This window comes from Camelina sativa, chromosome 5 (assembly GCF_000633955.1).
Source record: "Camelina sativa cultivar DH55 chromosome 5, Cs, whole genome shotgun sequence".
NCBI lineage: Eukaryota > Viridiplantae > Streptophyta > Magnoliopsida > Brassicales > Brassicaceae > Camelina > Camelina sativa.
Window position 1 is genome coordinate 31,667,149 of NC_025689.1, and position 27,537 is coordinate 31,694,685.

The 27,537-nt window shown below is 37.6% G+C and overlaps 2 protein-coding genes, 2 long non-coding RNA genes and 2 pseudogenes across 26 annotated transcripts; 5 read left to right on the forward strand and 1 right to left on the reverse strand.

Annotated features, from left to right (window-relative positions):
• LOC104788081 lies at positions 8-15,100 on the forward strand. 19 transcript variants are annotated; one of them, XR_002038228.1, is made up of 33 exons: positions 8-101; positions 227-302; positions 395-452; positions 569-644; positions 785-965; positions 1,055-1,137; positions 1,230-1,284; positions 1,396-1,477; positions 1,587-1,682; positions 9,929-10,014; positions 10,123-10,225; positions 10,415-10,535; positions 10,644-10,715; positions 10,827-11,002; positions 11,119-11,170; positions 11,427-11,521; positions 11,610-11,717; positions 11,798-11,874; positions 11,991-12,064; positions 12,204-12,324; positions 12,423-12,515; positions 12,590-12,643; positions 12,753-12,893; positions 13,001-13,118; positions 13,193-13,318; positions 13,399-13,583; positions 13,699-13,879; positions 14,078-14,189; positions 14,272-14,352; positions 14,482-14,590; positions 14,665-14,756; positions 14,835-14,921; positions 15,007-15,100. XR_002038228.1 is itself a non-coding variant. In XM_019246106.1 (11 exons), the coding sequence occupies exons 5-11, from the start codon at positions 7,345-7,347 to the stop codon at positions 8,426-8,428; spliced, it is 381 nt and encodes a 126-aa protein (XP_019101651.1). In that variant the 5' UTR covers positions 6,398-6,662; positions 6,785-6,820; positions 6,902-6,987; positions 7,068-7,218; positions 7,324-7,344; the 3' UTR covers positions 8,429-8,547. The 19 variants fall into 19 exon arrangements, 16 of the variants coding, with proteins under 16 accessions (XP_019101651.1, XP_019101650.1, XP_019101657.1 ...); XR_002038230.1 differs by lacking the exons at positions 1,055-1,137; positions 1,230-1,284; positions 1,396-1,477; positions 1,587-1,682 and adding exons at positions 9,248-9,331; positions 9,416-9,470; positions 9,591-9,647; positions 9,757-9,828; XR_002038229.1 differs by lacking the exons at positions 227-302; positions 395-452 and having other exon boundaries at positions 84-101.
• On the forward strand, positions 2,814-12,473 carry LOC104789746 (annotated as a pseudogene).
• LOC109133133 lies at positions 15,217-16,375 on the forward strand. Of its 2 annotated transcripts, none has more exons than XR_002038231.1 (6): positions 15,217-15,295; positions 15,401-15,477; positions 15,575-15,686; positions 15,884-15,956; positions 16,182-16,265; positions 16,355-16,375. It is a non-coding gene; the product is annotated as an uncharacterized LOC109133133 (long non-coding RNA). The 2 variants fall into 2 exon arrangements; XR_002038232.1 differs by having other exon boundaries at positions 15,575-15,672.
• On the forward strand, positions 16,556-17,447 carry LOC109133134. Of its 4 annotated transcripts, none has more exons than XR_002038234.1 (4): positions 16,556-16,647; positions 16,745-16,846; positions 16,974-17,278; positions 17,373-17,447. It is a non-coding gene; the product is annotated as an uncharacterized LOC109133134 (long non-coding RNA). The 4 variants fall into 4 exon arrangements; XR_002038236.1 differs by having other exon boundaries at positions 16,978-17,278; XR_002038233.1 differs by having other exon boundaries at positions 17,121-17,278.
• Positions 17,643-20,822, forward strand: LOC109133132 (annotated as a pseudogene).
• LOC104789747 (pirin-1-like) lies at positions 21,342-22,042 on the reverse strand. The gene is made up of 2 exons (XM_019245426.1): positions 21,922-22,042; positions 21,342-21,805 (listed from the first exon to the last, which is right to left on the reverse strand). Exons 1-2 carry the CDS (start codon positions 22,040-22,042, stop codon positions 21,342-21,344), a joined length of 585 nt encoding a protein of 194 aa, XP_019100971.1.

Sequence of the window (27,537 nt, forward strand, 5' to 3'; positions counted from 1 at the left end):
TGTGTAGACTTATATGGAGGTTCACTTTCTTCCCATTAATGTTAGGATGATGCTGAATTATGGTCCCAGTCGATGGAAACTAATCATCTTCTTATTGCTCTGTAAGTCATCTCAACATCCTCTCTGCGTTTCTTTATTTATTTATTTATTTATTTTTGTTTAAGTTTATCTATCTCCCTCAACCAGTAATCTTTTTGTTTTGTTTTTGTGTTTGTTGAATAACAAGGTGCTACTGAAGTGGAACTCGACAAGGCACCAGAATTGTCTCAAGCCAATGGAAGTAACCAGAAAAATGTATAAAGGTAATTGCCATTATTAATTACTTTTCTGATACCCAAATTGCATAAATTAATAATAAAGGAGGTTCACTCTTTCTTCCTATTAATAATATTAGGGATGATGCTGAATTATGGACCCAAACGATGGAAAACAAATCCTCTTCTTATTGCTCTGTAAGTTATCTCAAATTCCTCTCTGCTTTTCTTTAGTTTATTTTTTTCTGTTTCAAGTTGATCTATCTCCCTCAACCAGTAATCGTTTTGTTTTGTGTTTGCGTTTGTTGAACAAGGTGCTACTGATGTGGAACTCGACAAGGCACCATAATTGCCTCAAGCCAAAGGCAGTACTCATAAAAATGTATATAGGTAATTGCCATTATTAATTACTTTTCTGATACCCAAATTGCATAAAGGTAGTTGCTTAATAACCATTCTGTTACCCCAAATGTGGTCTCACGTTCCTCTTGTTGTAGTTTATTTTAATGTGTTGATTCCTTTCACTGCAGGAAAACGAGTGTTTAATACTTAAGCTAGCACTACCAATCTGATTCATCAAATCAAAGCCATCACAAGGAAGAAGCTAGATGATGGAAAATCAAGACAGGTGAGTCAGTTATTGTTTCAAAATCAAGCTCTTCACTCCAGCCTGCACCACAAAGAAGTACACCACGTCTGCCATAATTCAAGGTAGTCTTAATTAATAACGATTCTGATACCCAAATCTGGTTTCACGTTCCTTTTGTAATAGTTTCTGCCCATTTATTGCCTCACTGCAGGAAAACATAGCTAGCTCTACCAAACTGATTCAGGAAAATAGAGCTCTCAAAAAGCAAAAGCTAGATGATGCAAAATCAAGACAGTGAGCCCAATTGTTACAAAAACAGCATGCTTCACTTGTAATCTCACTCTGCATAACAGAAACTCTTTCCTCCTCATCTGTAATTTTTGTAGATTCTCTCAACGACAACAACAAAACAAGTCAACAACAGCAACGGATAAAACCTCTGTAAGTAAACTTTAATCTTGATTTTATTTTCTTCTGTTGCAAGTTTATCCTTCAACCAAGCATTGTTGATGAGTAATATCTGGTGGAAGTATATTTTTCGTGTCTTTGCAGGTGATGAACAGAAGAGGACGTTGTTTTCATGACGTCTTCAACTCTCATCTGAGTTGACGAGAAACTCTACAACCAGAAAAAGGTAATTATTCTTGGTTTTTCTACAACTCTCATCCGAATGTTTTGGTATCTAAATAAGAGTGTTGTTTTTTATATGTGGTCTTAATTGATGGGTTCGTTTCTTTTTCTAGATTCTATGAAACAGCTCTCTACAAAAAACAACTCATCACCAGGGAGAAGAAGCTTAATCGTTGAGGCCAAGACTCCATGTTGTTCGAACAAGTCAGGTAAGTCGTTCCATTACTGACAATCACTCCAAACGTTTGCTTCAGATCCCCATCCATAAGTTAGACTGAGATTTTTGGTTTTGTTGCTTCTCTAGATGATGGTGGAAATCCCCTCTTCTTGCATTGTAAGTCATCTCAAAATCCTCTCTGCTTTTCTTTATTTTGTTCTGTTTCAAGTTTATCCATCTCCCTCAACCGATGATCCTTTCCTTTTTTTTTTGTTGAAAAACAAGGTGCTACTGAAGTGGAACTCGACAAGGTACCAGAATTCAAAGCAAGACCCTGTGAACAAAAAGTTACTAGTCATTGCTTCATGCCAACAATTCCCTTCCACAGGTAATGAACTATTGAAACTCTATGATTCCTCTTAACTTTTCTCGCATCTTCCTTTTTTTCTTCTTGGAATTATATATTGATTGAATTCCAACATGCTGCTATTTTACTTGTCCATAACCGACGTAAGCGAGCATTGACAAGAAATTCCGACATGCTGCTGTTAACTTTTTTTTTTTTTGGTTTCAGTTTTAGATGGAATGTGACTGAGATATGCCATGGGTTTGAAGAATGAAGAAGATTGTGACTGAGTAACAACATCAAACTCATTCTTCTAGTTATAGATGTCTTTCACTCAATACGTCTGCAAGAGAGGTATCATATTTTCGCATTTACTAGACTTTTAATTTTGCTGGAAAAGTATTTGACGTCTGGTTAATGTAGGAGTTGCTCAATTGCATTCTTGTTTCTGATTTGATCACATTGCTCGTGTTGCATTTGATTTTGGGAAGTAAAGGTGCGGTAAACTTTGTAAGGCTACTACTATCTTGGAGGTCAATTCTTGATAACTGCATACAAGTATAAAACTTCCAGCTAAATTAGAAACTGATGTGATAGATCCAGAACTCATGATTTTTTTTTTCTGAAATTTCTTTGGGTGCAGGGATCGCGGTTTGGAGGAAAATAGTCATATCAATGGCTTCAGAGTATACTGAGGTTGAAGTGAGTCATCTCTTGATTGACACTGCTGTGATGGATCTTGTTCGGCACCCATCACAGCAGGACAGGGTTTTTTTCTTTCTTAAAGCCAGTCCAATCTGGAACACTTTTTCCAGCTCCTCATGTATTAACTGCCATGATTTACAAAATGCATTTTAACTTTGTTGTGTCCCAGTTCGATACCATTCTCATTCTGACTGGGATGATTTTTGCTGATATTCTTTCTGATGTCGTGGCCAGAGGTTCTCCCAATTACCAACAATGTGCTTCAGCGAGCTGGATCATTGGAAGGTTCTCTCTCTCTCTTGTTCCCTTTCTCTTAATGTTGTTGCTGTTTAATCTCATTTGCGAGAACTTACTGTTTTCTGCTTAGAATTTGATGTGGTACTTATCGAATTGAAAGATGTTAGTATTAGAAATTGGCGAGATTGTTGACGACAAAAAAAAAAAATCTCCTTCTGAAGAAAGGGATTTAGAATCGTGGGTGGGGTTATTTGGTTGTAATCAAAATGGTTATTTCTTAGCCACTGAAATGTCTAAGACATTGCGTCTTTGCTCTGTATTAGGACTGGAATTTAGCTTACGGGAGATGCTTATTGGAAGAGCTGCTCTGGGAGTTCCCTTTCCGGAGGAGACCATCGCAGCTGCAAAAGAATCAGATGCAGTGCTTCTTGGAGCCATTGGAGGGTATGTCTTCTCTCTTGTCCCAACCTATGTTGTTGGCTCTAAATATTTTTGGGAAATACAGTTTCTCATATTTTCATGTTTGGTATGATTTAAGGTACAAGTGGGATAACAGTGAAAAGCATTTGAGGCGTGAGAGTTACTTCAGCTTCGTGCAGGTCTTAAAGTCTTTGCAAATCTGAGACCTGCTACAGTTGTGCCATAGGTAACCATCCTCAGCCTAATCTCAGAAATTCTTGGTAGTCTGAACTTTGTTTCTTGTGTGAACTTCAAATTTTTATACAGTTAGTGGATGCTTCCACCTTGAAGATAGAGGTAGCAGAAGGTGTTGATCTTAAATATTGTAAAAGATCTTACATGAGGTCAGTTTAATTAGTTTATTAAATTTTAAAACTGATTGTAATTCTTGTCTTTCTCGTTATGTAGTGGGACAGTTTCTTTAGATATGATGTCTCACGATAAGATATTTGTTTTGTAGAGCCAAGGGGCATAAAGACCAATGAAAATGGCGAAGAAGTTGTGTTTAACAGTGAGGTTTATGCTACCCTCGAGGTACATGATTGAAAATCTCAGATACAGATTTCCGTGGATAGATTGTTAAGTACTACGGACTAATATTTTAAAGCAGTTTTTATGTTCCTCAGATTGATAAAATTGCTCACTGATGCCAATGCAATATTTTCCTCTGCAGGCCACTATTTAATGGATGGAACGTGTAACAACAATAGCCTCTGAAACGTGTAACAACACTAGCCTCTGAATATGTTGATGTTGACAATGCTGCGATGCAGCTTGTTCGTGACCCCAAACAGGTACGTGTATTTGCCAAACTAGTCAGCGTTGATAACGGTTTGGAAATTGTGTAAATACTTACAATGGATACAGTTTACACCATTGCTACAAACAACAAATTAGGTGAATGCTGCCATCTTCTAGTCTCAGTGATTCCGTATAATATAAAACAATCTGATTTACTATGCAGTAGTATGATCTTGTCTAAACATAAACCCTTCATGCTTAATACAGCGACCTGGACTCTTTGAACCTTTACATGGTTCTGCACCTGATATTGCTTGACAGGTTCTAACTGTATTCTTCAAACAAACACGGCTTTTGTTCCCTTATATTAAAACTACTTCCATGCCCCCAAAAATAAAGTGCACAACTTCTCTATTCTTTGAATTTCCAGGATAAGACGAACCAATTGGCAACCATTCTCAGCGCTACAATGCTTCTGAAATACGGACTTGGAGAAGAAAATGCAATAAAGAGGATTGAAGACGTTTACTATGTGGGAACAGTATGTTTCTTAATCCAGTCTTGTAACACGTGTTTCCTTTTCCTGAAAAACGTCCCGAGTTAGTGTACAAAGTACAATCTTTTAAAGATACATCTAACTCTGTGCAGTGGAATGTGGAATGCTTATTACTCTAGATGTTCAGTGGATCTACTACAGCCTTGTGCTGCTGGTCCGATAGAGCAACTTGCCCATTTTGTCTTGGTAAAGTCTTAACCTTAAATTATTCAAATATATGCAGAAATATGGCTTATCGTAGCGCTAGAAAGTGTGAGTACAGGTATTATTACTAAGATTGACAGTAACTCTTTACTATGTAGTCCAAACAGATGCAGTTACTAGGTAGTAGACCTGCCTCATTGTTCCTTGAAACATTTGAATATGTAACCTCTTCACTTTTTTTTTCTCCCAAAAGAAATGTAGTCACAGACAGGCATCCCCACAATGATCCGTCACATTTGCGATTAACAATGTTTTTTATATTTTTATACATGAATGAATTAGTTAGGGTTTAGTTAGAGACAACTTGGTCTCCTCTTATTATATTAATAATCACCTGAAGAACAAGTTAGATGAGGTATCGTTTCGTGTTTCAATTTAATTTTTCGTATGAATGTTTATTTTTTGCTTTTGGAAATTTTTAGGGTTTGTTTCTCTTTTTTGGGTGAAACTGAAACAGGTCTTGTGTGTTCGTGGACGAGGCTCAGAACAAATACGGTCGCCAGCGTGCGTGTTCGGTGACTCAAACTAATCAATTACAAAATAAAAGGTAATAGATAGGTCTTTTGTCTTCTCGGCGTTGTTCTTCTTGTTATAGTTTTTTTTTTCTTTCTTTCTTTCTAATGTGTTGCTTATTTTCACTGCAGGAGTGCAGGATTAGGGTTTCGTGCGGCTCTTGAAGTATTTGTCAATATTAAGACCGATAACAGTGTTAACGTGACGAGAGAGAAAACAGGCCTGAACAAGTCAGAGGTATCTTCTCGTTTTCTTCTAAACCTATGAATCTACGTATTTGATTTTCGTGTGAATTTTTTTGCTTTTAAAATAAGAGTTTCACTTTTGTATTATATTAGGAATATTAAATTGTTCTGCTATTATAATTACATAGGTGGTATTGATGTTTTGCTTTTGAAATAAGAGTTTCGTTCTTGTATTATATGGGGATCTTAATTAACGAATGTGTTTGTTCCTTTCTTCTTTTGCCTGGTGAAATGGCGATACAGGTTTGTGTCTGTGGCTGTCTGTTCCAAACCAGGACGATGAATCATATGTTCTCAAGGACGTACGAAAGCATCAAGGTTTATCACTCATAGGGAGGGGACTTATCTTGTAAGTATGTTGTTGTCAGGACGGTGATCTTGGTTGAGCTGTCATGATGCGTCTTTGGAGGTCTAGCACTTTAAGCCCAGTTGATCTTTATCTATCCTCGTCTTCTTAGCTTCTATCATGTTGTTAGTCGAAACTTTAAAATGCCAATGACAAGAGACTGCTTCTGCCCCCAGGTATGAAGTTTAGAACACTTAATTATCTTATTGTCTCATACTTGTACGTTTTTTACATTATCTTAAGTGATCCTGGTGTTGTGACTTGTAAGGAACTACTTACTTCTTTTGGTAGAGAGAAGACGCTCAATCGTCAAGTCAGGCAAGTCAGACTCGTTACTTAGAATCACTCAAAGCATTCGTTTCAGTTCCCCATCCATATGTTTTTTACATAATTGGTTGTCTTTCTTTTTTCAGTGATAGGCTTCCTGCTGGTTGTGACTTGTAAGGAACTACTTGCTTCTTTTGGTAGAGAGAAGAAGCTCAATCGTCAAGTCAGGCAAGTCAGACTCGTTACTCACAATCGCTCAAAACTTTCGTTTTAGTTCATCCATATGTGAGACTGAGATATCTTTTTTTTTTAATTGGTTTTATTTTCCTGCTTGTGCTTCTCGAGATGATGGAAATATTGTTAGGGATGATGCTAAACTCGTGGACCCAAATGATGATAGAATCCTCTTCACTGTAAGTCATCTCAAAATCCTCTTGCTTTTCTTTATTTTCTTATGTTTCAAGTTTTTCTATCTCCCCCAGGCCAATGATCCTTTTTTCTTTTTTTTTGGTTGAACAACAATGTACTACTCAAGTGGAAGAGCACGGCCTGTGATGGAGTCAAGAAGCAGGTACATTGTTCTATTTTTTTCTTTTTGTTTTTGTTTTATCAACAGTATAACAAGAACTCAGGTTTATGTTTCGTTTTGCAGGTTTGCATGAAGAATGAAGAAGATTCGTAACCAATAAGGTAACAACGTCAAACTGATTCTTCTTTTTAAATGGAGTTAAGAAGCAGGTATATCGTGTTTTATTTATTTCTGGCTTTTTTTAATCAACAGTGTAACAAGAATCTCAGGTTTATATTTCGTTTTGAAGGTTTGCATAAATTGGATGTGTTATTGGATGTGTTTGAAAAAAGCTTGAAGCTAAGTTTAAGGTATGAAAACACACAATTTCCCAGTAAATTATTTTTCAGAGCTCTTCACAGTAACGTTTTTGAGTTATATTTTGTTAGGCTGAGTAAAAGGTATGAAAAGAACAATTTCACATTTCAGACTCCAGTGCCAAATCCAGAACTGATTCTAGTGATTGATGAGTTTTTTCTTAATACCATTGATGGTTTTGGTTGCAGGTCTGAGTGATGAGTTAAGATATGCGTACTAAAGAATCTAGTCCAGAAGCAAGTATATTGTGTTTTATTTGTTTCTTGTTTTTTAACCAACAGTGTAACAAGACTCTCAGGTTTTGTTTCGTTTTGCAGGTTTGGATGAAAAGCTTGAAGCTAAGTATAAGGTATGAAAAAAACATTTTCCAGTATAATCTCAGATTTTGTTTTCGTTAAGGCTGATTTTTTATAATTAAGATTTAGTAAAAAATCTTAATGTATTAAGGAAGATTCTTCTAATTCTCTATTTCTTTGCAGATGGGTGATATGCTATGAGTTTGAAGAAAGAAGAAGATTCAGAACCAAAAAGGTAACAATATCAAACTGCTTCTTCTTGTTATAGGTGTCTTTGGCTCAATACGTCTTCCTTCCTCGTCCACTTTGATTTGCCAATCTTTAAGTCAACAAGTTGCTTTAAATCGCAGATTATATTTATTTGATTATTTATAAACTGTAATGCAATTTCAGATACTCGGAAGAGCACAGTCTGTTAAGCGGGAATCAAGAACCAGTTTATCCGGGAGCTTACTGGAGGTCAGTATTAAGTGTTTTCATTTGTTGTGGTTATCAAATTGTCAAAGATTGTGTCTTTCTTTGTTGAATATAGGTATTTGCAATGGGCATCCGCGGGGCTTTACCACAAATGGACAAGGTGAGGAAGTTTGCTTTTGTACTGAGTCCTATTCTGCAAGTGAGGTATCATGTTTTCGCATTTACTACTTAAATTTTGGTGGAAAAGTATTTGACGTCTGGTTAATGTAGGAGTTGCTCGATATCATGTTTTCTCATTTACTAGACTTTTAATTTTGCTGCAAAAGTATTTGACGTCTGGTTAATGTAGGAGTTGCTCGATATCATTCTTGTTTCTGATTCTACTTAGGTTGATCACATTGCTCGTGTCTTTGCAAGTGATGGATGTTCAGAGGACATGGCGTCTTCAACTCTCATCTGATTTGACGAGAAACTCCACAACAATAAAAAAGGTATACATTCTTGGGGTTTACTGTGTGTTTCTTCATCTGAGTGTTTTACTTTCTTAAATATGACTTTTGTTTCGTAGATAAGATCTTAATTAATGGGTTTGTTTATTTTGGAGATTCTGTGAAACATCTCTCCACATAAAACAACTCATCACCGGAGGAGAGAAGAAGCTCAGTCGTCGACGCAATGACTCCATTGCTTTTCCCAAAAATTCAGGCAAGTCGTTTCATTACTCAACAAAATCACTCAATACATTCGTTTCAGTAGTTCCCCTCACATAAGTGAGACTGAGATTCTTGTTTGCTGCTTCTCTAGAAATTGGAGATATATGGGGGTTCACTCTTCTTGTTCTGTAAGTCATCTCATAATCTTCTGCTTTTCTTTATTTTATTATGTTTCAAGTTTATCTATCTCCCTTCACCAGTAATCTTTTTTTTTTTTGAACAACAAGGTGCTACTGAAGTGTAACTCGACAAGGCACCAGAACTGACTAAGCCAAAGGCAGTAATCAGAAAAATGCATAAAGGTAGTTGACATTCTTAATAACCATTCTGATACCCCAAATGTGTCTCAGTCCTCTTGTTATAGTTTATTTTAATGTGTAGATTCCTCTAACTGCAGGTAAACGAGTGTTTAATATTTAGCTAGCACTACCATTCTGAGTCATCAAAATCAAAGCCATCACAAGGGAAAAGCTAGATGACAGGTGAGTCAGTAGTTGTTTTAAAATCAGCAAGCTCTTCACTCCACAACTCCAGCTTTTGCCTGCACAACATATAAGTACACCACGTCTGCCATAATTCAAGGTAAAATACCTTCCATCAGAGATTATAATAATGATTCTGATACCCAAATCTGGTTTCACGTTCCTTTTGTTATAGTGTTCCGCCCATTTATTGCCTCACTGCAGGAAATCATAGCCAGATCTACCAAACTGATTCAGGAAAATAGAGCTCTCAAAAGGCAAAAGCTAGATGATGCAACATAAAGACAGGTGAGCCAAATTGTTACAAAAACAGCATGTTTCACTTGTAATCTCACTCTGCATAACTGAAACTCTTTCCTCCTCAACATGTAGATTCTCTCAACGACAACAACAAAACAAGTCAACAACAACAACTGATAAAACCTCTGTAAGTAAACTTTAGATCCTTATCTTGATTTTATTTTCTTCTGTTGCAAGTTTTATCCTTCAACCAAGCATTGTTGATGAGTAATATTTGGTGGAAGCATATTTTTTCGTGTCTTTGCAGGTGATGAACAGAAGAGGACGTTGTTTTCATGACGAGAAACTCTACAACCAGAAAAAGGTAACTATTCTTGGTTTTTCTTCAACTCTCATCCGAATGTTTTGGTATTTAAATAAGAGTGTTGTTTTTTATATGCGATCTTAATTGATGGGTTCGTTTCCTTTTCTAGATTCTATGAAACAGCTCTCTACAAAAAAACAACTCATATCGTTGAGGCTAAGACTCCATGTTGTTCGAACAAGTCAGGCAAGTCGTTCCATTACTCACAATCACTCCATACGTTTGCTTCAGATCCCCATCCATAAGTTAGACTGAGATTTTTGGTTTTGTTGCTTCTCTAGATGATGGAGGTTCAATTTCTTCTCATTAATGTTAGGGATGATGCTGAATTATCACCCAAATGGTGGAAATCCGCTCTTCTTGCACTGTAAGTCATCTCAAAATCATCTCTGCTTTTCTTTATTTTGTTCTGTTTCAAGTTTATCCATCTCCCTCAACCGATGATCCTTTACTTTTTTTTCTGTTGAAAAACAAGGTGCTACTGAAGTGGAACTCGACAAGGCACCAGAACTCAAAGCAAGACCCTGTGAACAAAAAGGTACCAGTCATTGCTTCATGCCAATAATTCCCTTCCACAGGTAATAAACTATTGAAACTCTATGATTCCTCTTAACTTTTCTCGCATCTTCTTTTTTTTTCTTCGTAGAATTATTATTTTGATTGAATTCCAACATGCTGCTATTTTACTTGTCCATAACCGACGTAAGCGAGCATTGACAAGAAATTCCGACATGCTGCTGTTTAAATTTTTTTTTTTTTTGTTTCAGTTTTAGATGGAATGTGACTGAGATATGCCATGGGTTTGAAGAATGAAGAAGATTGTGACTGAGTAACAACATCAAATTTTCTAGTTATAGATGTCTTTCACTCAATACGTCTGCAAGAGAGGTATCATGTTTTCGCATTTACTAGACTTTTAGTTTTGCTGGAAAAATATTTGACGTCTAGTTAATGTAGGAGTTGCTCAATTGCATTCTTGTTTCTGATTCTGCTTAGGTTGATCACATTGCTTGTGTTGCATTTGATTTTGGGAAGCAAAGGTGCGGTAAACTTTGTTCAGTCTTGGAGGTAAATTCTTGATAACTGCGTACAAGTATAAAACTTCCAGCTAAATTAGAAACTATTGTGATAGATCCAGAACTCATGTTTTTTTTCTTTCTGAAATTTCTTTGGGTGCAGGGATCGCTGTTGTTGAGGAAAATAGTCATATCAATGGCTTCAGAGTATACTGAGGTTGAAGTGAGTCATCTCTTGATTGACACTGCTGTGATGGATCTTCTTGTTCGGCACCCAGGACAGGGTTTTTTTCTTTCTGAAAGCCAGTCCAATCTGGAACACTTTTTCCAGCTCCTCATGTATTAACTGCCATGATTTACAAAATCCATTTTAACTTTGTTATGTCCCAGTTCGATACCATTCTCATTCTGACTGGGATGATTTTTGCTGATATTCTTTCTGATGTCGTGGCCAGAGGTTCTCCCAATTACCAAAAATGTGCTTCAGCGAGCTGGATCATTGGAAGGGTCTCTCTCTCTTGTTCCCTTTCTCTTAATGTTGTTGCTGCTTTCTGCTTAGAATTTGTATTTGANATTGTATTAGAAATTAAAAGATGTTAGTATTAGAAATTGGCGAGATTGTAGACGACAAAAAAAAATTGGCGAGATTTTTTTTCTGAAGAAAGGGATTTAGAATCGTGGGTGGGGTTATTTCGTTGTAATCAAAATGGTTATTTCTTAGCCGCTGAAATGTCTAAGAGATTGCGTCTTTCCTCTGTATTAGGACTGGAATTTAGCTTACGGGAGATGCCTATTGGAAGAGCTGCTCTGGGAGTTCCCTTTCCGGAGGAGACCATCGCAGCTGCAAAACATTGGAGGGTATGTCTTCTCTCTTGTCCCAACCTATGTTGTTAAATTGTTTTGGGAAATACAGTTTCTCATATTTTCATGTTTGGTATGATTTAAGGTACAAGTGGGATAACAGTGAAAAGCATTTGAGGCGTGAGAGTTACTTCAGCTTCGTGCAGGTCTTAAAGTCTTTGCAAATCTGAGACCTGCTACAGTTGTGCCATAGGTAACCATCCTCAGCCTAATCTCAGAAATTCTTGGTAGTCTGAACTTTGTTTCTTGTGTGAACTTCAAATTTTTATACAGTTAGTGGATGCTTCCACCTTGAAGATAGAGGTAGCAGAAGGTGTTGATCTTAAATATTGTAAAAGATCTTACATGAGGTCAGTTTAATTAGTTTATTAAATTTTAAAACTGATTGTAATTCTTGTCTTTCTCGTTATGTAGTGGGACAGTTTCTTTAGATATGATGTCTCACGATAAGATATTTGTTTTGTAGAGCCAAGGGGCATAAAGACCAATGAAAATGGCGAAGAAGTTGTGTTTAACAGTGAGGTTTATGCTACCCTCGAGGTACATGATTGAAAATCTCAGATACAGATTTCCGTGGATAGATTGTTAAGTACTACGGACTAATATTTTAAAGCAGTTTTTATGTTCCTCAGATTGATAAAATTGCTCACTGATGCCAATGCAATATTTTCCTCTGCAGGCCACTATTTAATGGATGGAACGTGTAACAACAATAGCCTCTGAAACGTGTAACAACACTAGCCTCTGAATATGTTGATGTTGACAATGCTGCGATGCAGCTTGTTCGTGACCCCAAACAGGTACGTGTATTTGCCAAACTAGTCAGCGTTGATAACGGTTTGGAAATTGTGTAAATACTTACAATGGATACGATGGGTCGATTATTTCATATGTACAGTTTACACCATTGCTACAAACAACAAATTAGGGGATATATTATTATCCGGTGAAGCTTCAATGAATGCTGCCATCTTCTAGTCTCAGTGATTCGGTATAATATAAAACAATCTGATTTACTATGCAGTATGATCTTTTCTAAACATAAACCCTTCATGCTTAATACAGCGACCTGGACTCTTTGAACCTTTACATGGTTCTGCACCTGATATTGCTTGACAGGTTCTAACTGTATTCTTCAAACAAACACGGCTTTTGTTCCCTTATATTAAAACTACTTCCATGCCCCCAAAAATAAACTGCACAACTTCTCTATTCTTTGAATTTCCAGGATAAGACGAACCAATTGGCAACCATTCTCAGCGCTACAATGCTTCTGAAATACGGACTTGGAGAAGAAAAGGCAATAAAGAGGATTGAAGTTGCAGTGTTGGTTGGTTTCAGAACTGAAGACGTTTACTATGTGGGAACAGTATGTTTCTTAATCCAGTCTTGTAACACGTGTTTCCTTTTCCTGAAAAACGTCCCGTGTTAGTGTACAAAGTACAATCTTTTAAAGATACATCTAACTCTGTGCAGGTCTACTACAGCCTTGTGCTGCTGGTCCGATAGAGCAACCTACATGCCCATTTTGTCTTGGTTATTCAAATATATGCAGAAATATAGCTTAGTGTAGCGCTAGAAAGTGTGAGTACAGGTATTATTACTAAGATTGACAGTAACTCTTTACTATGTAGTCAAAACAGATGCAGTTACTCTTTCTTCTTATAGGGATGATTCTGCATTATATGGTGGTTCACTCTTCTTGTTCTGTAAGTCATTTCCAAATCCTCTTCTTTTCGACAAGGCACCAGAACTGACTCAAGCCAAAGGCAGTAATCAGGAAATTGCATAAAGGTAGTTGACATTCTTAATAACCATTCTGATACCGCAAATTGTTATAGTTTATTTTAATGTGTTGATTCCTTTCACTGCAGGTAAATGAGTGTTTAATACTTAGCTAGCACTACCAATCTGAGTCATCAAAATCAAAGCCATCACAAGGGCAAAGGTAGATGACAGGTGCGTCAGTTAGTGTTTCAAAATCAGCAAGTTCTTCACTCCACAACTCCAGCTTTTGCCTGCACCACAAAGAAGTACACCACATCTGCCATAATTCAAGGTAAATACCTTCCATCAGAGAGATTATAGTCTTAATTAATAACGATTCTGATACCCAAATCTGGTTTCATGTTCCTTTTGTAATTGTTGTCTGCGCATTTATTGCCTCACTGCAGGGAAACATAGCTACCTCTGCCAAACTGATTCAGGAAAATAGAGCTCTCAAAAGGCAAAAGCTAGATGATGCAAAATCAAGACAGGTGAGCCAAATTGTTCACTCTCTTTCTTCGCATGTATTATTGTAAAGACAGACGACCGCCCCAAGTCAACAACAACAGTGGGAACAATCCGCTGTAGGTAAACTTAAGATCCTTATTATGATTTTATTTTCTTCATTTTTTTTGTTTTTGTTGTATCTTACTTTAAGTCACCAAGTTGCTTTAATTTTCAGATTTTGTTTTATTTGTTAATTTGCCTGTGAAAGGAGCTAAATATGGAGTCGAGAAGCAGGTAAAGAGCTAATTTGACTCTCAGGTTTATGTTTTTTTTCGCCAGGAGGGACGATGATTTCTTGACTCAGATTTTTTCAAGGAAGAAGTAGATTCAGAACACAAAAACGGTCGCTGGCGTGTTCTTACAGTAAAACAACATCAAACTTGATTAAAAGGTAATCAAGGTCTTTGTCTTGTCGGCAACGTTCCTCTTGTTATAGTTTTTTGTTTTTAATGTGTTGATTCTTTTAACCGCAGGGAAACGAGTGTTAAAAAACGTAGCTAGCACTACCAATCTGATTCAGCAAAGGCAACAAGAGAGCCAAAAACAAGTCAGAGGTATCTTTCTAGCCCTATTAATCGATTTGCTCGATTTGCCGATGTTTTTCTTTTGAAAGAAGAGTTTCGTTTTTGTGTATGGGATCTTAATTAATGATTTTGTGTTTCCTTTTGGGTGAAACGAATCAGGTCGGTGTCTGTGTTCTTGTTCCAACCGGGACCATGACTCAGATTTTTACAAGGACGTACGAAGTAGATTCAGAACAAAAACGGTCGCCGGCGTGTTATTACAATATAGGTCTTTGTCTTGTCCGCTTCCCCGAATTTGTTTTCATTTAGGCTGGTTGTCTTAACGAAGCTTCTTCTATGCAGATCGGATATATGCTTTGGTTTGAAGATTGAAGAACATTCTGAACCAAACAAAAGCAAACCTTCGCCCAACGGTAACAACGTCAAACATAGAGGTATATATGGTTCGCTCTTTGTTCATTGTTGATGAGTAAAAATATCTGGTGGAAGTATTTGTTTTCGTGTCTTTGCAGGTGATGATCAGAAGAAGACGTTGTTTTCGTGGTATTTCTTCAGCTCTCATCTGATTTGGCCAGAAACTCCACAACGACAAAAAAAAGGTATACATTCTCTGGTGTTTCTCATCTGAGTATTTTGCTTTCTTAATTATTAATATCTTAATTAATGGGTTTGTTTCTTTTGGAGATTCTGTGAAACATCTCTCCACATAAAACAAATCATCACCGGAGGAGAGAAGAAGCTCAGTCGTCGAGGCAAAGACTCTTACTTTTTCCGAACAAGTCAGGCAAGGCGTCCCATTACTCAACAAAATCACTCAATATCTCTTTACTTCAGTAGTTCCCCATCCATAAGTGAGTCTAAGATTTTTTTGGTTTTCTTGTTTGCTGCTTCTCTAGATGATGGAGATATATGGAGGTTCACTCTTTCTTCCTGTACCCAAACAATGGAAAACAAATCCTCTTCTTATTGCTCTGTAAGTTATCTCAAAATTCCTCTCTGCTTTTATTTTTTGCTGTTTCAAGTTTCTCTATCTCCCTCAACCAGTAATGTTTTGTTTTGTTTTTGTGTTTGTTGAAAGGGGTGCTACTGAAGTGGAACTCGACAGGCACCAGAATTGTCTCAAGCCAAAGGCAGTAATCATAAAAATCTATGAAGGTATTTGCCATTATTAATTACTATTAATACCCAAATGTGTGTTCTCACGTTCCTCTTCTTATAGTTTAGTTTAATGTGTTGATTCCTTTCACTGCAGGGAAACGAGTGTTAAATACTTAAGCTAGCACTACCAATCTGATTCATCAAATCAAAAGCCATCACAAGGAAGAAGCTAGATGATGGAAATCAAGACAGGTGAGTCAGTTAGTGTAAGTCAGCAAGCTCTATCCTCCACAGCTCCAGCTTTTGCCTGCACCACAAATAAGTACACCACATCTGCCATGATATAAGTACACCACACCTTCCATCAGAGATTATATTCTTAATTAATAACCATTCTGATACCCAAATCTGGTCTCACGTTCCTTTTGTAATAGTTTCTTGCGCATTTATTGCCTCACTGCAGGGAAACATGCTCTACCAAACTGATTCAGGGAAATCTCAAAAGGCAAAAGCTAGATGATGCAAAATCAAGACAGGTGAGCCAAATTGTTACAAAATCAGCATGTTTCACTTGTAATCTCACTCTGCATAACTGAAACTCTTTCCTATTCATCTGTAATTTATGACAACGGATAAAACCTCTATAAGTAAACTAAAGATCCTTATCATGATTTTATTTTCTTCTGTTTCAAGTTTTACCCTTCAACCAAGCATTGTTGATGAGTAATATCTGGTAAGTACTGGTTTTCGTGTCTTTGCAGGTGATGATCAGAAGAGGACGTTGTTTTCATGGCATTTCTTCAACTCTCATATGATTTGACGAGAAACTCCACAACGAGAAAAAGGTAATTATTCTTGGTGTTTCTTCAACTCTCATCTGAATGTTTTGTTTCTTATATGGGATCGTGATTGATGGGTTTGTTTCTTTTTGGAGATTATGTGAAACAGCTTTCTACAAAAACAACTCATCAGCGGGGAGAAGAAGCTCAATCGTCGACCCCAAGACTCTGTGCTATTCGAATAAGTCAGGCAAGTTTTTCCATTACTCGCAATCACTCAATACGTTTGTTTCAGTTCCCTATGCATTAGTTAGACTGAGATTTTTGGTTTTGTTGGTTGCTGCTTCAATAGATGATGGAGACGTATGGAAGATTCACTTTCTTCTCATTAATGTTAAGGATGATATTGAATTACACCCAAACGATGAAAAACCCCTCTTCTTGCTCTGTAAGTCATCTCAAAGTCCTCTGCTTTTCTTGTTTTCTCTTCTGTTCCAAGTTCCCTCAACTAGTGATCCTTTTTTCTTGTTCTGTTGAACAACAAGGTCCTATTGAAGTGGAACTCGACAATACACCAGTATTTAAAGCAAAACCCTGTGAAAAAAAAGGTACTAGTCATTGCATCTGCCAACAAATCCCTTCCACAGGTAGTAAACTATTGAAACTCTTTGATTCCTTTTAACTTTTCTCGCATCTTTTTCTTTTTCTTCTCGGAGTTATATTTTGATTACATTCCAACATGCTGCTGTTTTCCTTTTCCATGACCGACCTAAGCTAGCATTGACAAGAAAAATTTCTACTGGACCCCTAATACCCGCGTCAAAAGATATATCAATTTAACTATCACTGAAAACACATTGTATTGTAGTTTAGTGATATATAAGGCTATTCTGATGCTTTTTCTTCTTGTTTATTAAACAGTAATCTAGGCGATGTGGACGTCTGAGCAGATAGAAAACAAGGACAACATTCCTTACGTAAAATTACCGATGGACCTTAAGAAGTTGCATACTGCTAGAAAGATGTGAGGAATCCTTCTGCACTCAGGAGAAAGGGAGTCATCAGAAAGTCGTGAAAAGGTAGCTCACATAATTAATAGCCATTCTGATACCCAAATCTGGTTTCATGTCCTCTTGTGATAGTTTTTTTGGTGCGTTTATTGCCTTTTTGCAGGGAAATGAGTGATAAAAAATTTAAAACATAGTAGCTCTACCAAACTGATTCAGGAAAAATATACTATGAAAAGGGAAAAAGCTATCAAGACAGGTGAGCGAAAGTGTTACAAAATCGTCGAGAAAAAGACTTTATTGTTGTTTGCGAACAAGTCAGGCAAGTTGTTCCATTACTCACGATCACTCATTACGTTCGCGTCACTAGTTCCCCATCCATAAGTGAGACTTAGATTTTTGAGATTTTTTGGTTTATTTGTTGCTGCTTCTCTAGTTGATGGAGATATATGGAAGTTCACTTTCTTCCCATTATGATTGTTATTAAGGAAGATGCTGAATTATCGACCCAAACGTTGGAAAACAAATCCTCTTCTTATTGCTCTGTAAGTCATCTCAAATTCCTCTCTGCTTTTCTTTATTTTTTCCTTTTTTCAAGTTTATCTATCCCTCAACCAATAATCCTTTTCTTTTTGTTGACAAAGTTGCTACTGAAGTGGAACTGTCTCAAGCCAAAGGCAGGAATCAGAAAAATGCATAAAGGTAGTTGACATTCTTTATAACTATTCTGATACCCTAATGTGGTCTCACGTTCCTCTCGTTATAGTTTATTTTAATGTGTTGATTCCTTTCGCTGCAGGAAAATTATATTTTTGAATTGTTATGGTCTCTATTAGAAATCCAAAGAAAGTGATCAAATTTTGTATTTGAACTGCAGGGGAAAAATTGCTCAATGTATCGAGTTTGAGATCTTATGGAAGTACCTCTCCAGTATAGATTAATCAAGTAAGTTCTACTCTACTCAAATGAACATATATCCTTTCAATTTCTAGTGTCTGTTGCTGCTGCTTGTGCTTCTCCATTAAGTAATCTCAAAATCCTCTAGTTTTTTTTCAAAATTAAGAATTGCGTTGACTGTAGCAATCTTTCAATTCAAGAAGTTTTATCTTTTATTTGTGCAGCTTAATTCGGTTCCTAGAATCAGACCAAGGAGATTATTCAAGGTAGAGACCAAGTGCTCCATGAAGAAGAAGAAAACCCCGTTCAAGGTTTTGTTTCAACATATCCATCACTCTTTGTTTGAAAGGCCCAATTGCTTTTAATCATTCTTATTGTTTGCAGGAAAATAATTCTGAGGATGCAGAGGACAACAACAAGAAATGCTTCTATAACGGTTCAAATCAACTTCACAAAGCAAGCCTATAAGACTGCTTGTGATGTGCTTCACGGTTGCTATCTTATAACAATTTTAAGGCACGAACGGACTCTATAACTTGCAAGGAAAATATACTAAAAGTACAATTCATGATGATCTAACCAAAACAAAAAGCCAAATTAAGAAGTAGAGGAAGCTTTAAAATTGCGAGATGAGATCCAAGTAACTAATCTCTGAAAACCTCAGCTAAACCAAATATATCTCCTCAGCTTGTACGATGCCGTTTAAGAGCTGAGACTTCTGTTTTGAACCATCGTCCCCAAACAACATTGCAAACCTAAGGATTTTGATGCACTGTGCTCTGATGCCCAATAGTGAGTCTCGACCACATTAACACACTATTTTGCTGTTGACAATGCCGTATATTTTTAGTTAATCTTCTGAAGTTTATATCTTTCGCTCGAAATCATCATGTCATTACGCCTGATTAGAAAACCCAGTGATTTTTTTTTTCTTTTTCCCGTTTTCTTCTGATTTTGATTCTATTGTTCCTCTGAACCTTCCGACATGTAACGAGAAAGTTGAAGTTGTTGTGTTTTTGATTTTTTCCAGGTTTGTAACTGTTTGAGATCTGTCACTTTGTAGGGCAGCCGACAAAGATGGATATATGTTGCAAAGATATAATCAGCAATCTACCAGAAGCTCTGATTTGCCACATATTGTCGTTTCTTACCACAAAGGAAGCAGCTTTGACTTCACTTGTCTCCCAAAAGTGGCGCTATCTCTTTGCTTACAGACCAAATCTTGATTTCGATGACTCGGTAATAATACATCGTGAACATGAAGTGCCTATCCTAGTATTGGATGCGAAACACATAATGTTTATGGATTTCGTGGATAGAGTGCTTGGTTTGCAGGGTAATTCTGAATTGGCACGATGATTCGATGCCTGCAAGTGTCTTTGTGAGCAACTCACTGGTTAAGTTTAGAGTAGAAGCTGGAAATGGTGTTATCATTCATGTGGGAGATGTTTTTCTACCAAAGCTTAAGATTCTCTATCTTGATTTAGTTTTGTTAACATATTGTGGTTTCGATAATGCCCTTGGGAAGCTTATATCATCTTGTCCTGTGCTTGAGGAACTAGTCATGATCAATCTATCCTGGCAAGGTTATTGGAGGCGTCCTTTTTCTTCCAAAACCCTCAAGAGATTAACTTCCACTGTCAAGTGATTGATAATAATCCGTTTACTGTTACGTTTGATCATATTGCTGACGAGTATTATATAAAGGTGAATTTTGATTCACTTGTTAAGTATCGGTCTTCAGATGACAAGTGTTCAGTATGCACATGCAACCAACGGGTATATGCTCGCTAATGCAACGGATCTTATTATACTCGTCTGTTAGGATCCTTCACTTATTTGGCAACACTCTTAAGGTTTGTATCGTAATCGTATCCTCCTAATTTTTGAAAGTCAGTTTGCTGTCTTCTTACGTACTAGCAACCTGTAATTTAAATACCCTTGTTTCAGTTAGTGTTTCATGGCTTGCAAATGAAGTTGATTTGGTTTTTGTTTCAGGTTCTTACTTTCTGCTGTGAACAAATACCCATATTCAAGAACCTGAATCATTTAAGTATTATGACTCACTGGGAAGTGGGATGGGAATCATTGCCGGCTCTACTCAAGAATTGTCCAAATCTTGAAACCCTCGTCTTTGAAGTAAGTACCATTACAAATCCTTTTACTGCATTTGCTAACATATACCTTCAAACAAATTTAAAACTTTGTAGTTGTTTTCTCTATGATTCAGGGACTCCATCACAAAAGTACAATTAGATGTGAGGACGTTGACGGGTGCCTATGCAAATCTTCTGAGAACAGTCCCACTTGCTTATCATCAAGCCCCGTAAAGATTCTAAAGATATTGAATTTTGGTGAGATTTGTGATTGCTATGGTGATGACATGGAGAAGCAGATGGAGCAAGTAGAGTATTTCCTGGAGAAAATGCCGAATCTTGAACAAATGATATTGTACTACAATACACCGGTCGATGAAGATGTGGAAAGCCAACTTCAGAGGCTAGTAGCTTCATCCAAGGCCAGTGTCCAACTAATCTCTGAATAACTTCAGCGTATCTACTAATCTTCCTTTCCTTGTAATGTAAATGGGAAATTATCCTCTCTTTTTTAATCTCGGAGAAGATCAACAAAGCTTTTATTCTAGTCTGTTCGAGTTCTGTTATGTGTTGTATATACTTCATGTTTTCTCAAGATATTAATCATCAAAGCTATTGTTCTAGTTTGGTGTCTGTTTTGTTATATTCTGTCAGCTTCTTAATATGCATTTTCACTTTTTTTTTTCTGTCGTGTATACACAATGTTGTATTAAGGCTTCCAAGTTGTTGATTTGCTTCACTATGAGACGCATCTATAAAAATTAAGGTGTGGTAATTAACTAATTAAGAGACCAAAGCTTAAGACTATCCATCTTAATTATGTTGAGATTGAAAACAGTATGATTGCAAAGCTTCCTTCTGGAATTAGTTCTGATTAATTTGATGTGGGACTCTAAGTGCACCTTGCTCTGTGTCTACCACCAACCCTCAAGAGACTAAAGTTTTGCTCTGTTAAGTTTTGTTGCTCAGAAATTTAAAAAGAACAACCAAAACAATTTCAATTTGATATCATATCAACTTTCTCAAACAGAGCATTCGTTATTATTGCTCCTAACATTGATTCATTGTCTCTTGAATGTGAAATAAAGAAAACAAACCCCAAAACATCAAATGGTTTTTATTAACACTTTTCACTGTGACCTCTAACACTTGGCCATTTCAAACCCGTTCTTAGCATTCTGATAATCGTCAAAAGCCAAATCGATCTCCGCCTGTGAGTTCATCACAAACGGACCACACTGAACCACAGGCTCACCTATTGGTTCCCCTGCAATCAACAGAAACCTCAACGACCTCGATGTTGACTTGTTCCACACGCTAACTAAACCCCCTGGTCCAATCACTACAACATGATGTGCAGATATAGCGGAAGAGTTCAACGAGCCGAACACACCCTCGTCGCCTTCAATAATGTAGGCGAAAGTTGTCCATGATTCTGGAACGTTCTGGTGGGTTTGAGATCCTGGCTTGAGGGTAAAGTCAAGGAACATAGTTGGTGTTCTTGTGTAGACTGGAGTTTTGATTCCCATGGAGTCTACGGCTATGACTTTGACCTCAACTCCGTTTTCTTCTGCTCGCGGGATGTCTAAACCATTGATGGTATGTGCTGGGAAACTTGGGAATGGTCAGGGATGTGTCTAGTCAAAGTCTTCAAAGACTTAGTATTGGTCGTGAGCTTGTAGATTTTGAAGGGCCTAATCCACAGTACATTAGTTTTGATACTCCAAGTCTTGCCTACTTCGAGTACGGTGATTTTGTTCCGGATGGGTATACAACTGTTAGTTTCGAGTCCCTTGTGGAAGCTAAGCTCAATCTTCTTGTGATGGTAAATCGCCAATGGCATGGACGGTTTGCAAATGATGGTGATGTCTTGTCTAGCAATGCAACAAATCTGATTCAAGGGATACGAAATGTTCAGATCCTGGAATTATCATCTCCGTATACTTTCCAGGTAAGTGTGTTATTGTTTCTATTCTTTTATTTTGTAATTACAGTTTTAGACAACAATAGAAGATGAATATGTGAATCAAGAGCGTGCATCTTAAGTTCCAAAACATGTCGCAAACGTGTTTCCTTAGGCTTTGTTCCAAAAAAATTCCACTTATATCACACATATACTAGTCTCACAGTGCATGTTAGCACATTATTGTTATAATTAACTTAAGTATAGCTTATGTTAGCTTACATTAATGATCTTGTATATAAACAACGATACACTGTACATTTACACTTAATGAGAAATAAAACAAGTCTTTCTATTATCTTCTTCCTCTCTATTCTCTCTCTCGAGTTTGTTACAATCTGGGAAGAAGAACTTGTCATGGTATCAGAGCTCTCTCGATCCAATCATGAGTGTCTCTTGTTCTGAGCTTATTCTCATTCAATATCTCGTTTTGATTCTTTCAAGGATTTGTTCTTTCATTCGTTTCGCGATTCTTCAATTCGTGTTCGCGATCTTTTTCTGATTTCTTCTTTCGTTTCTTTGACCTAATTGGATTCGATTCTTTGATTCTTTGTTCGATTGTTCCAATTTCTTTGTTAATTTCCAAAATCTTTGGTCCAATGGCGTTGGAATTAACTCCACACAATCCACAGGATACTCCGGTTCGAGCTACGAATCTCTATGAGAATTCGTATTCTTTACACAGCTTGGATCATGCTGGACTTCAATTGGTCGCTGATCGTCTTGATACGGGAGCTGAGTTTCACTCTTGGAGGAGGTCGGTGAGAGTCGGATTGAACATTCGCAATAAGCTGGGCTTCATTGATGGTACGATTCCCCAGCCATCTCCTGATCATCCTTTTTTTGGCTCTTGGTCGAGGTGTAACGATATTGTAGTGACTTGGTTTGATTAACTCAGTATCCAAGAAAATAGGTGCGAGTTTATTGTATATTCCAACAGCAGAGGGAGTTTGGAAGAATTTGCTAGCTCGTTTTAAACAAGATGATGCACCTCGTGTGTATGAAATTGAGCAACGCCTTAGCACTTTGCAGCAAGGTTCACTTGATGTGAGTTCTTATTATACAGCTTTGGTAACGCTTTGGGAGGAATGTCGCAATTATATTGAATTGCCTGTTTGCACTTGTGGTAAGTGTGAATGTAATGCGGCTTTGTTGTGGGAGAGATTGCAGCATAGAAGTAGAGTGACAAAGTTCCTTATGGGACTTAATGCTTCGTATGAACAGACCAGAAGACACATCTTGATGCTTAAACCGATTCCAACTATTGAAGAAGCTTACAACATGGTGATTCAGGATGAAAGGCAGAGGACAGTGCCATCAGCTGTTAAGTCAGAGAATGTGATTTTTCAGACTACTGGCAATCTTGATGGTGCTTTATATGATCAGAATGTGTTTGTGGCTGCTTATAATTCTTACAGACCAAGGAACACTTCAAATCGTCCTCTGTGTACTTATTGTGGTCAGTTGGGACACACGGTCCAGAAGTGTTTTAAGATTCATGGCTATCCGCCAGGGTATAAGCAGAATTCAAATGGCAAAGGTTCTTTTAATCCTCGAGGCCAGGTCAATTCATCACCTCAATTTCAGAGTTCTCCTGGTGCACGACCACAGAATAAGTCATATGATCAGCAGAAGAGTGTGGCGAACATTGCTAATGTTTTCACTGAAGTTCCATCATCTGTGTCAATGCCTTATTATCCTCCACCTGCAACAAATGCTATGAATTTGGATGTCAGTCAGCTTTCACAAGACCAGCTTTAATCTCTTATTCGTCAGTTGGCTGTGCATACTCGAGCTCCTGAACCTCCTACTTCAAATACGGTGAATCAGATAATGTCAGTACAACAACCAATGGCAGCAGCTCCGAGTTCTCAGTCTTCGAGTTCAATTTCAGCTGCAGGTGTCATGGCTAGCCAATCGTCGTCTGGTACTGTTTCCATTCTTTCTTCTAATCTTTGTTATGAAAATCAATCTCTTACTTTTCAACATCTTTCTCTTGCTTATCTACAAACTGCATTGCCCAATGATGCTTGGATAATAGACAGTGGAGCCACTGGTCATGTGTGTTGCGATCTATCAAAATTTAAAGAGGTCTTTGTAGTTTCTGATATTACAGTTGCATTACCTATTACACATACTGGCACTATTCATTTGTCTGATTCTTTGATTTTATATAATGTGTTGCATGTTCCTGCATTTCATTTTAACCTGATTAGTGTTAGTAGTTTGCTTCGTGACAACAACTGTTCTGCTCATTTTTATCCTGCTTTTTGTTTCCTTCAGGGACTTTTTCAGGACTCGATGATTGGGAGGGGTGATTTGATTCAGAGTCTTTATGTTCTTGATCTTCAGTCCCTCTCCAAATCGGATGTCTCTGGATTTCAAGTCTCTGAGTCTCGTGCCTTTATTGGATCCTTGTCAGTTGATGGGAGTCTTTGGCACCAACGCCTTGGTCATCCTTCACCTGCCAAGTTACAAGTCTTATCTGGTAATTCTTCTATTCCCAAGTTTAATGTGTCAAGTGATAGTCATTGTCCTGTCTGTCCGCTAGCAAAACAAAAGCGTCTGTCGTTTCCTTTTCATAATCATCTCTCGTCTAGTCTTTTTGACTTAGTTCATTTAGATATCTGGGGTCCGTTTTCAGTAGAGTCTGTTGATGGTTTCAAATATTTTCTTACGTTTGTTGATGACTGTAGTCGGGTTACTTGGGTTTATATGCTGAAAAATAAAAGTCAAGTTTCTTCTATATTTCCACTCTTTTTAAAGTACATTTCAACTCAATGCAATGCAAAACTAAAAGCGATTAGAAGTGATAATCCCCCTGAGTTAGCATTTACAGATTTAATAAAGGAAAATGGTATGATACACTATTATTCATGTGCTTACACTCCTCAACAGAATTCTGTTGTTGAGCGTAAGCATCAACACTTGCTTAACGTTGCTAGAGCTTTACTTTTCCAATCTAATATTCCTCTAGCTTATTGGAGTGATTGTATAATGACTGCTGTTTTCTTAATAAATCGAACTCCTTCTCCATTGCTAGATAATAAGACACCTTTTGAGATCATGCTAAATAAAAAACTTGATTACTCTTTGCTTAGAAGTTTTGGTTGTCTTTGTTATGCTAGTACTCTTCAAAATGATAGGGATAAGTTTAGTCCTAGAGCCTCACCTTGTGTTTTTCTAGGTTATCAATCTGGCTACAAAGGTTATAAAGTTCTCAACCTAGATACAAATGCTACCTCTATTACCCGTAATGTGGTTTTTCATGAAAACGTTTTTCCATTTTAAACTTCACAGTCTGTTATTTCTGATTTCTTTTCTCATACTGTTCTTCCTTTTCCAGCATCTGATCAATCTGATTCCTTGTTTGTTCCTGATCCTAATGCATCTACATCTCATTCTTCTTCCGCTGTTTCACCAGCTGTCACACATTCTAGTAATAAGTCTCACAGTGATAGTACGCATACATATAGTTTACATGTTGATAGTCCTCTCTCTGATCATTCAAATTCCGCATTATCACCTGTCATTACTGAATCTTTACCATCGACTTTTAATCGTATTCGTAAGACATCTGTAGTATCTGATAGTACTGTGAGTTCTTTACCTGTTAATAGACCGAAACGCACAACTAAGGCTCCTAGTTACTTATCTCAGTATCATTGTGCTCTTGCACAAATTTCTCCATCACTACCACCAAATCACACTACTCCATATCTCATCTCTTCATATCTTTCCTATGATCATTTTACTTCTGCATTTTGTGCATCTCTACTTGCTTTTTCGATGGAGACAGAACCAAAAACTTTTAAGCAAGTTATGGCATCTGAGAAATGGACAGGAGCTGTGAATGAAGAACTTTCTGCTATGAAGTTGAATAATACTTTCAGTGTCACAAGTTTGCCTCCAGGGAAGAATGTGGTAGGCTGTAAGTGGGTATTTACCATCAAATACCATTCGGATGGCTCCATTGAGCGTTACAAGGCTCGTCTGGTGGCCAAAGGGTTTACTCAGCAAGAAGGTGTTGATTTCAATGAAACATTCTCTCTTGTAGCAAAGTTGACGAGTGTTAAGATGATGCTGGAGCTAGCTGCCACGGAGGGTTGGCAGCTTACTCAGATGGATGTATCCAACGCATTTCTGCACAGTGATCTTGACGAGGAGATCTATATGAGTCTTCCACAGGGCTATACTCTAGGTACTAATGAAGTCTTACCACCTAATCATGTTTGTCGCCTTCACAAGTCCATTTATGGCCTTAAACAAGCTTCTAGGCAATGGAATAGACTTATTACTTCGGTACTTTTAGCTGCTGGTTTCATACAGTCCCATGCGGACACAACCCTTTTTGTGAAGCAAACTAGGACTAGCTACATTACAGTTCTGGTATATGTAGATGATATTGCTATTGCTAGCAATAATGATGAGGATTTGAGTGCTCTTAAGGCGGTTCTAGCGAATGCATTCAAGATTAAGGATTTGGGTCCTGTAAGATTTTTTCTGGGATTGGAGATTGCTAGATCGTCTCGAGGAATTTTTGTCAGTCAACGGAAGTATACCTTGGACTTATTGACTGACACAGGTTTACTGGCTTGTAAGCCTAGCACTGTTCCTATGGATCCTTATGTCAGTCTTACTAAAGATACTGGCACACCTTTGGAGTCTGCAACACCTTACAGGGAGCTGATTGGGAGACTACTCTACTTGACTATAACACGGCCGGATATCACTTTTGCGGTTCACAAGTTGAGTCAGTTTCTGAGTTCTCCGACTGATGTTCACCTTCAAGCAGCTCACAGGATCTTGAAGTACCTTAAAGGGAATCCTGGTCTTGGCCTTTTCTACTCGGTGACATCTGAAACATGCATAAATGCATTTGCTGATGCTGATTGGGGGTCTTGTCTTGATACTCGGAGGTCTACTACTGGTTATTGTGTGTTTCTGGGAAGCTCTTTGATCTGTTGGAAGTCCGGGAAACAAAAGGTAGCTAGTCGCAGCAGCACTGAGGCTGAATATCGCAGTATGGCGGATGCAACGCAGGAGATTCTTTGGCTACAACATCTCTTGGCTGATTTTCGTGTTCCGGTTACTCATACTGCTAAACTATTTTGCGATAACAAGGCTGCAGTTCATATTGCTACAAATCCAGTGTTTCATGAGCGTACCAAGCATGTGGAGATAGACTGTCATATTGTGTGTGACCAGTTGAAGCTTGGTACTCTCAAGGCTATACATGTATCTAGTGAGAACCAGTTGGCCGATATACTGACTAAACCTCTACACGCAGGTCCATTTCATTCCCTACTTGGTCGTATGTCGATGTCAAGCCTTCACAGTCCTTCTATTGGGGCAGACTGTTAGGCTTGAGGGGG

Excerpts from the sequence above, each read along its gene's own strand:
- LOC104788081 (XM_019246106.1), top strand. The coding sequence starts at position 7,345 with ATGCGTACTAAAGAATCTAGTCCAGAA. Across the intron at positions 7,667-7,824 it reads GAAGATTCAGAACCAAAAAG|ATACTCGGAAGAGCACAGTC; the intron begins GTAACAATATCA and ends ATGCAATTTCAG. Across the intron at positions 8,053-8,236 it reads AGTCCTATTCTGCAAGTGAG|GTTGATCACATTGCTCGTGT; the intron begins GTATCATGTTTT and ends GATTCTACTTAG.
- LOC104789747 (XM_019245426.1), bottom strand. The coding sequence starts at position 22,042 with ATGCCATTGGCGATTTACCATCACAAGAAGATTGAGCTTAGCTTCCAC. Across the intron at positions 21,806-21,921 it reads CGAAGTAGGCAAGACTTGGA|CACATACCATCAATGGTTTA; the intron begins GTATCAAAACTA and ends CAAGTTTCCCAG.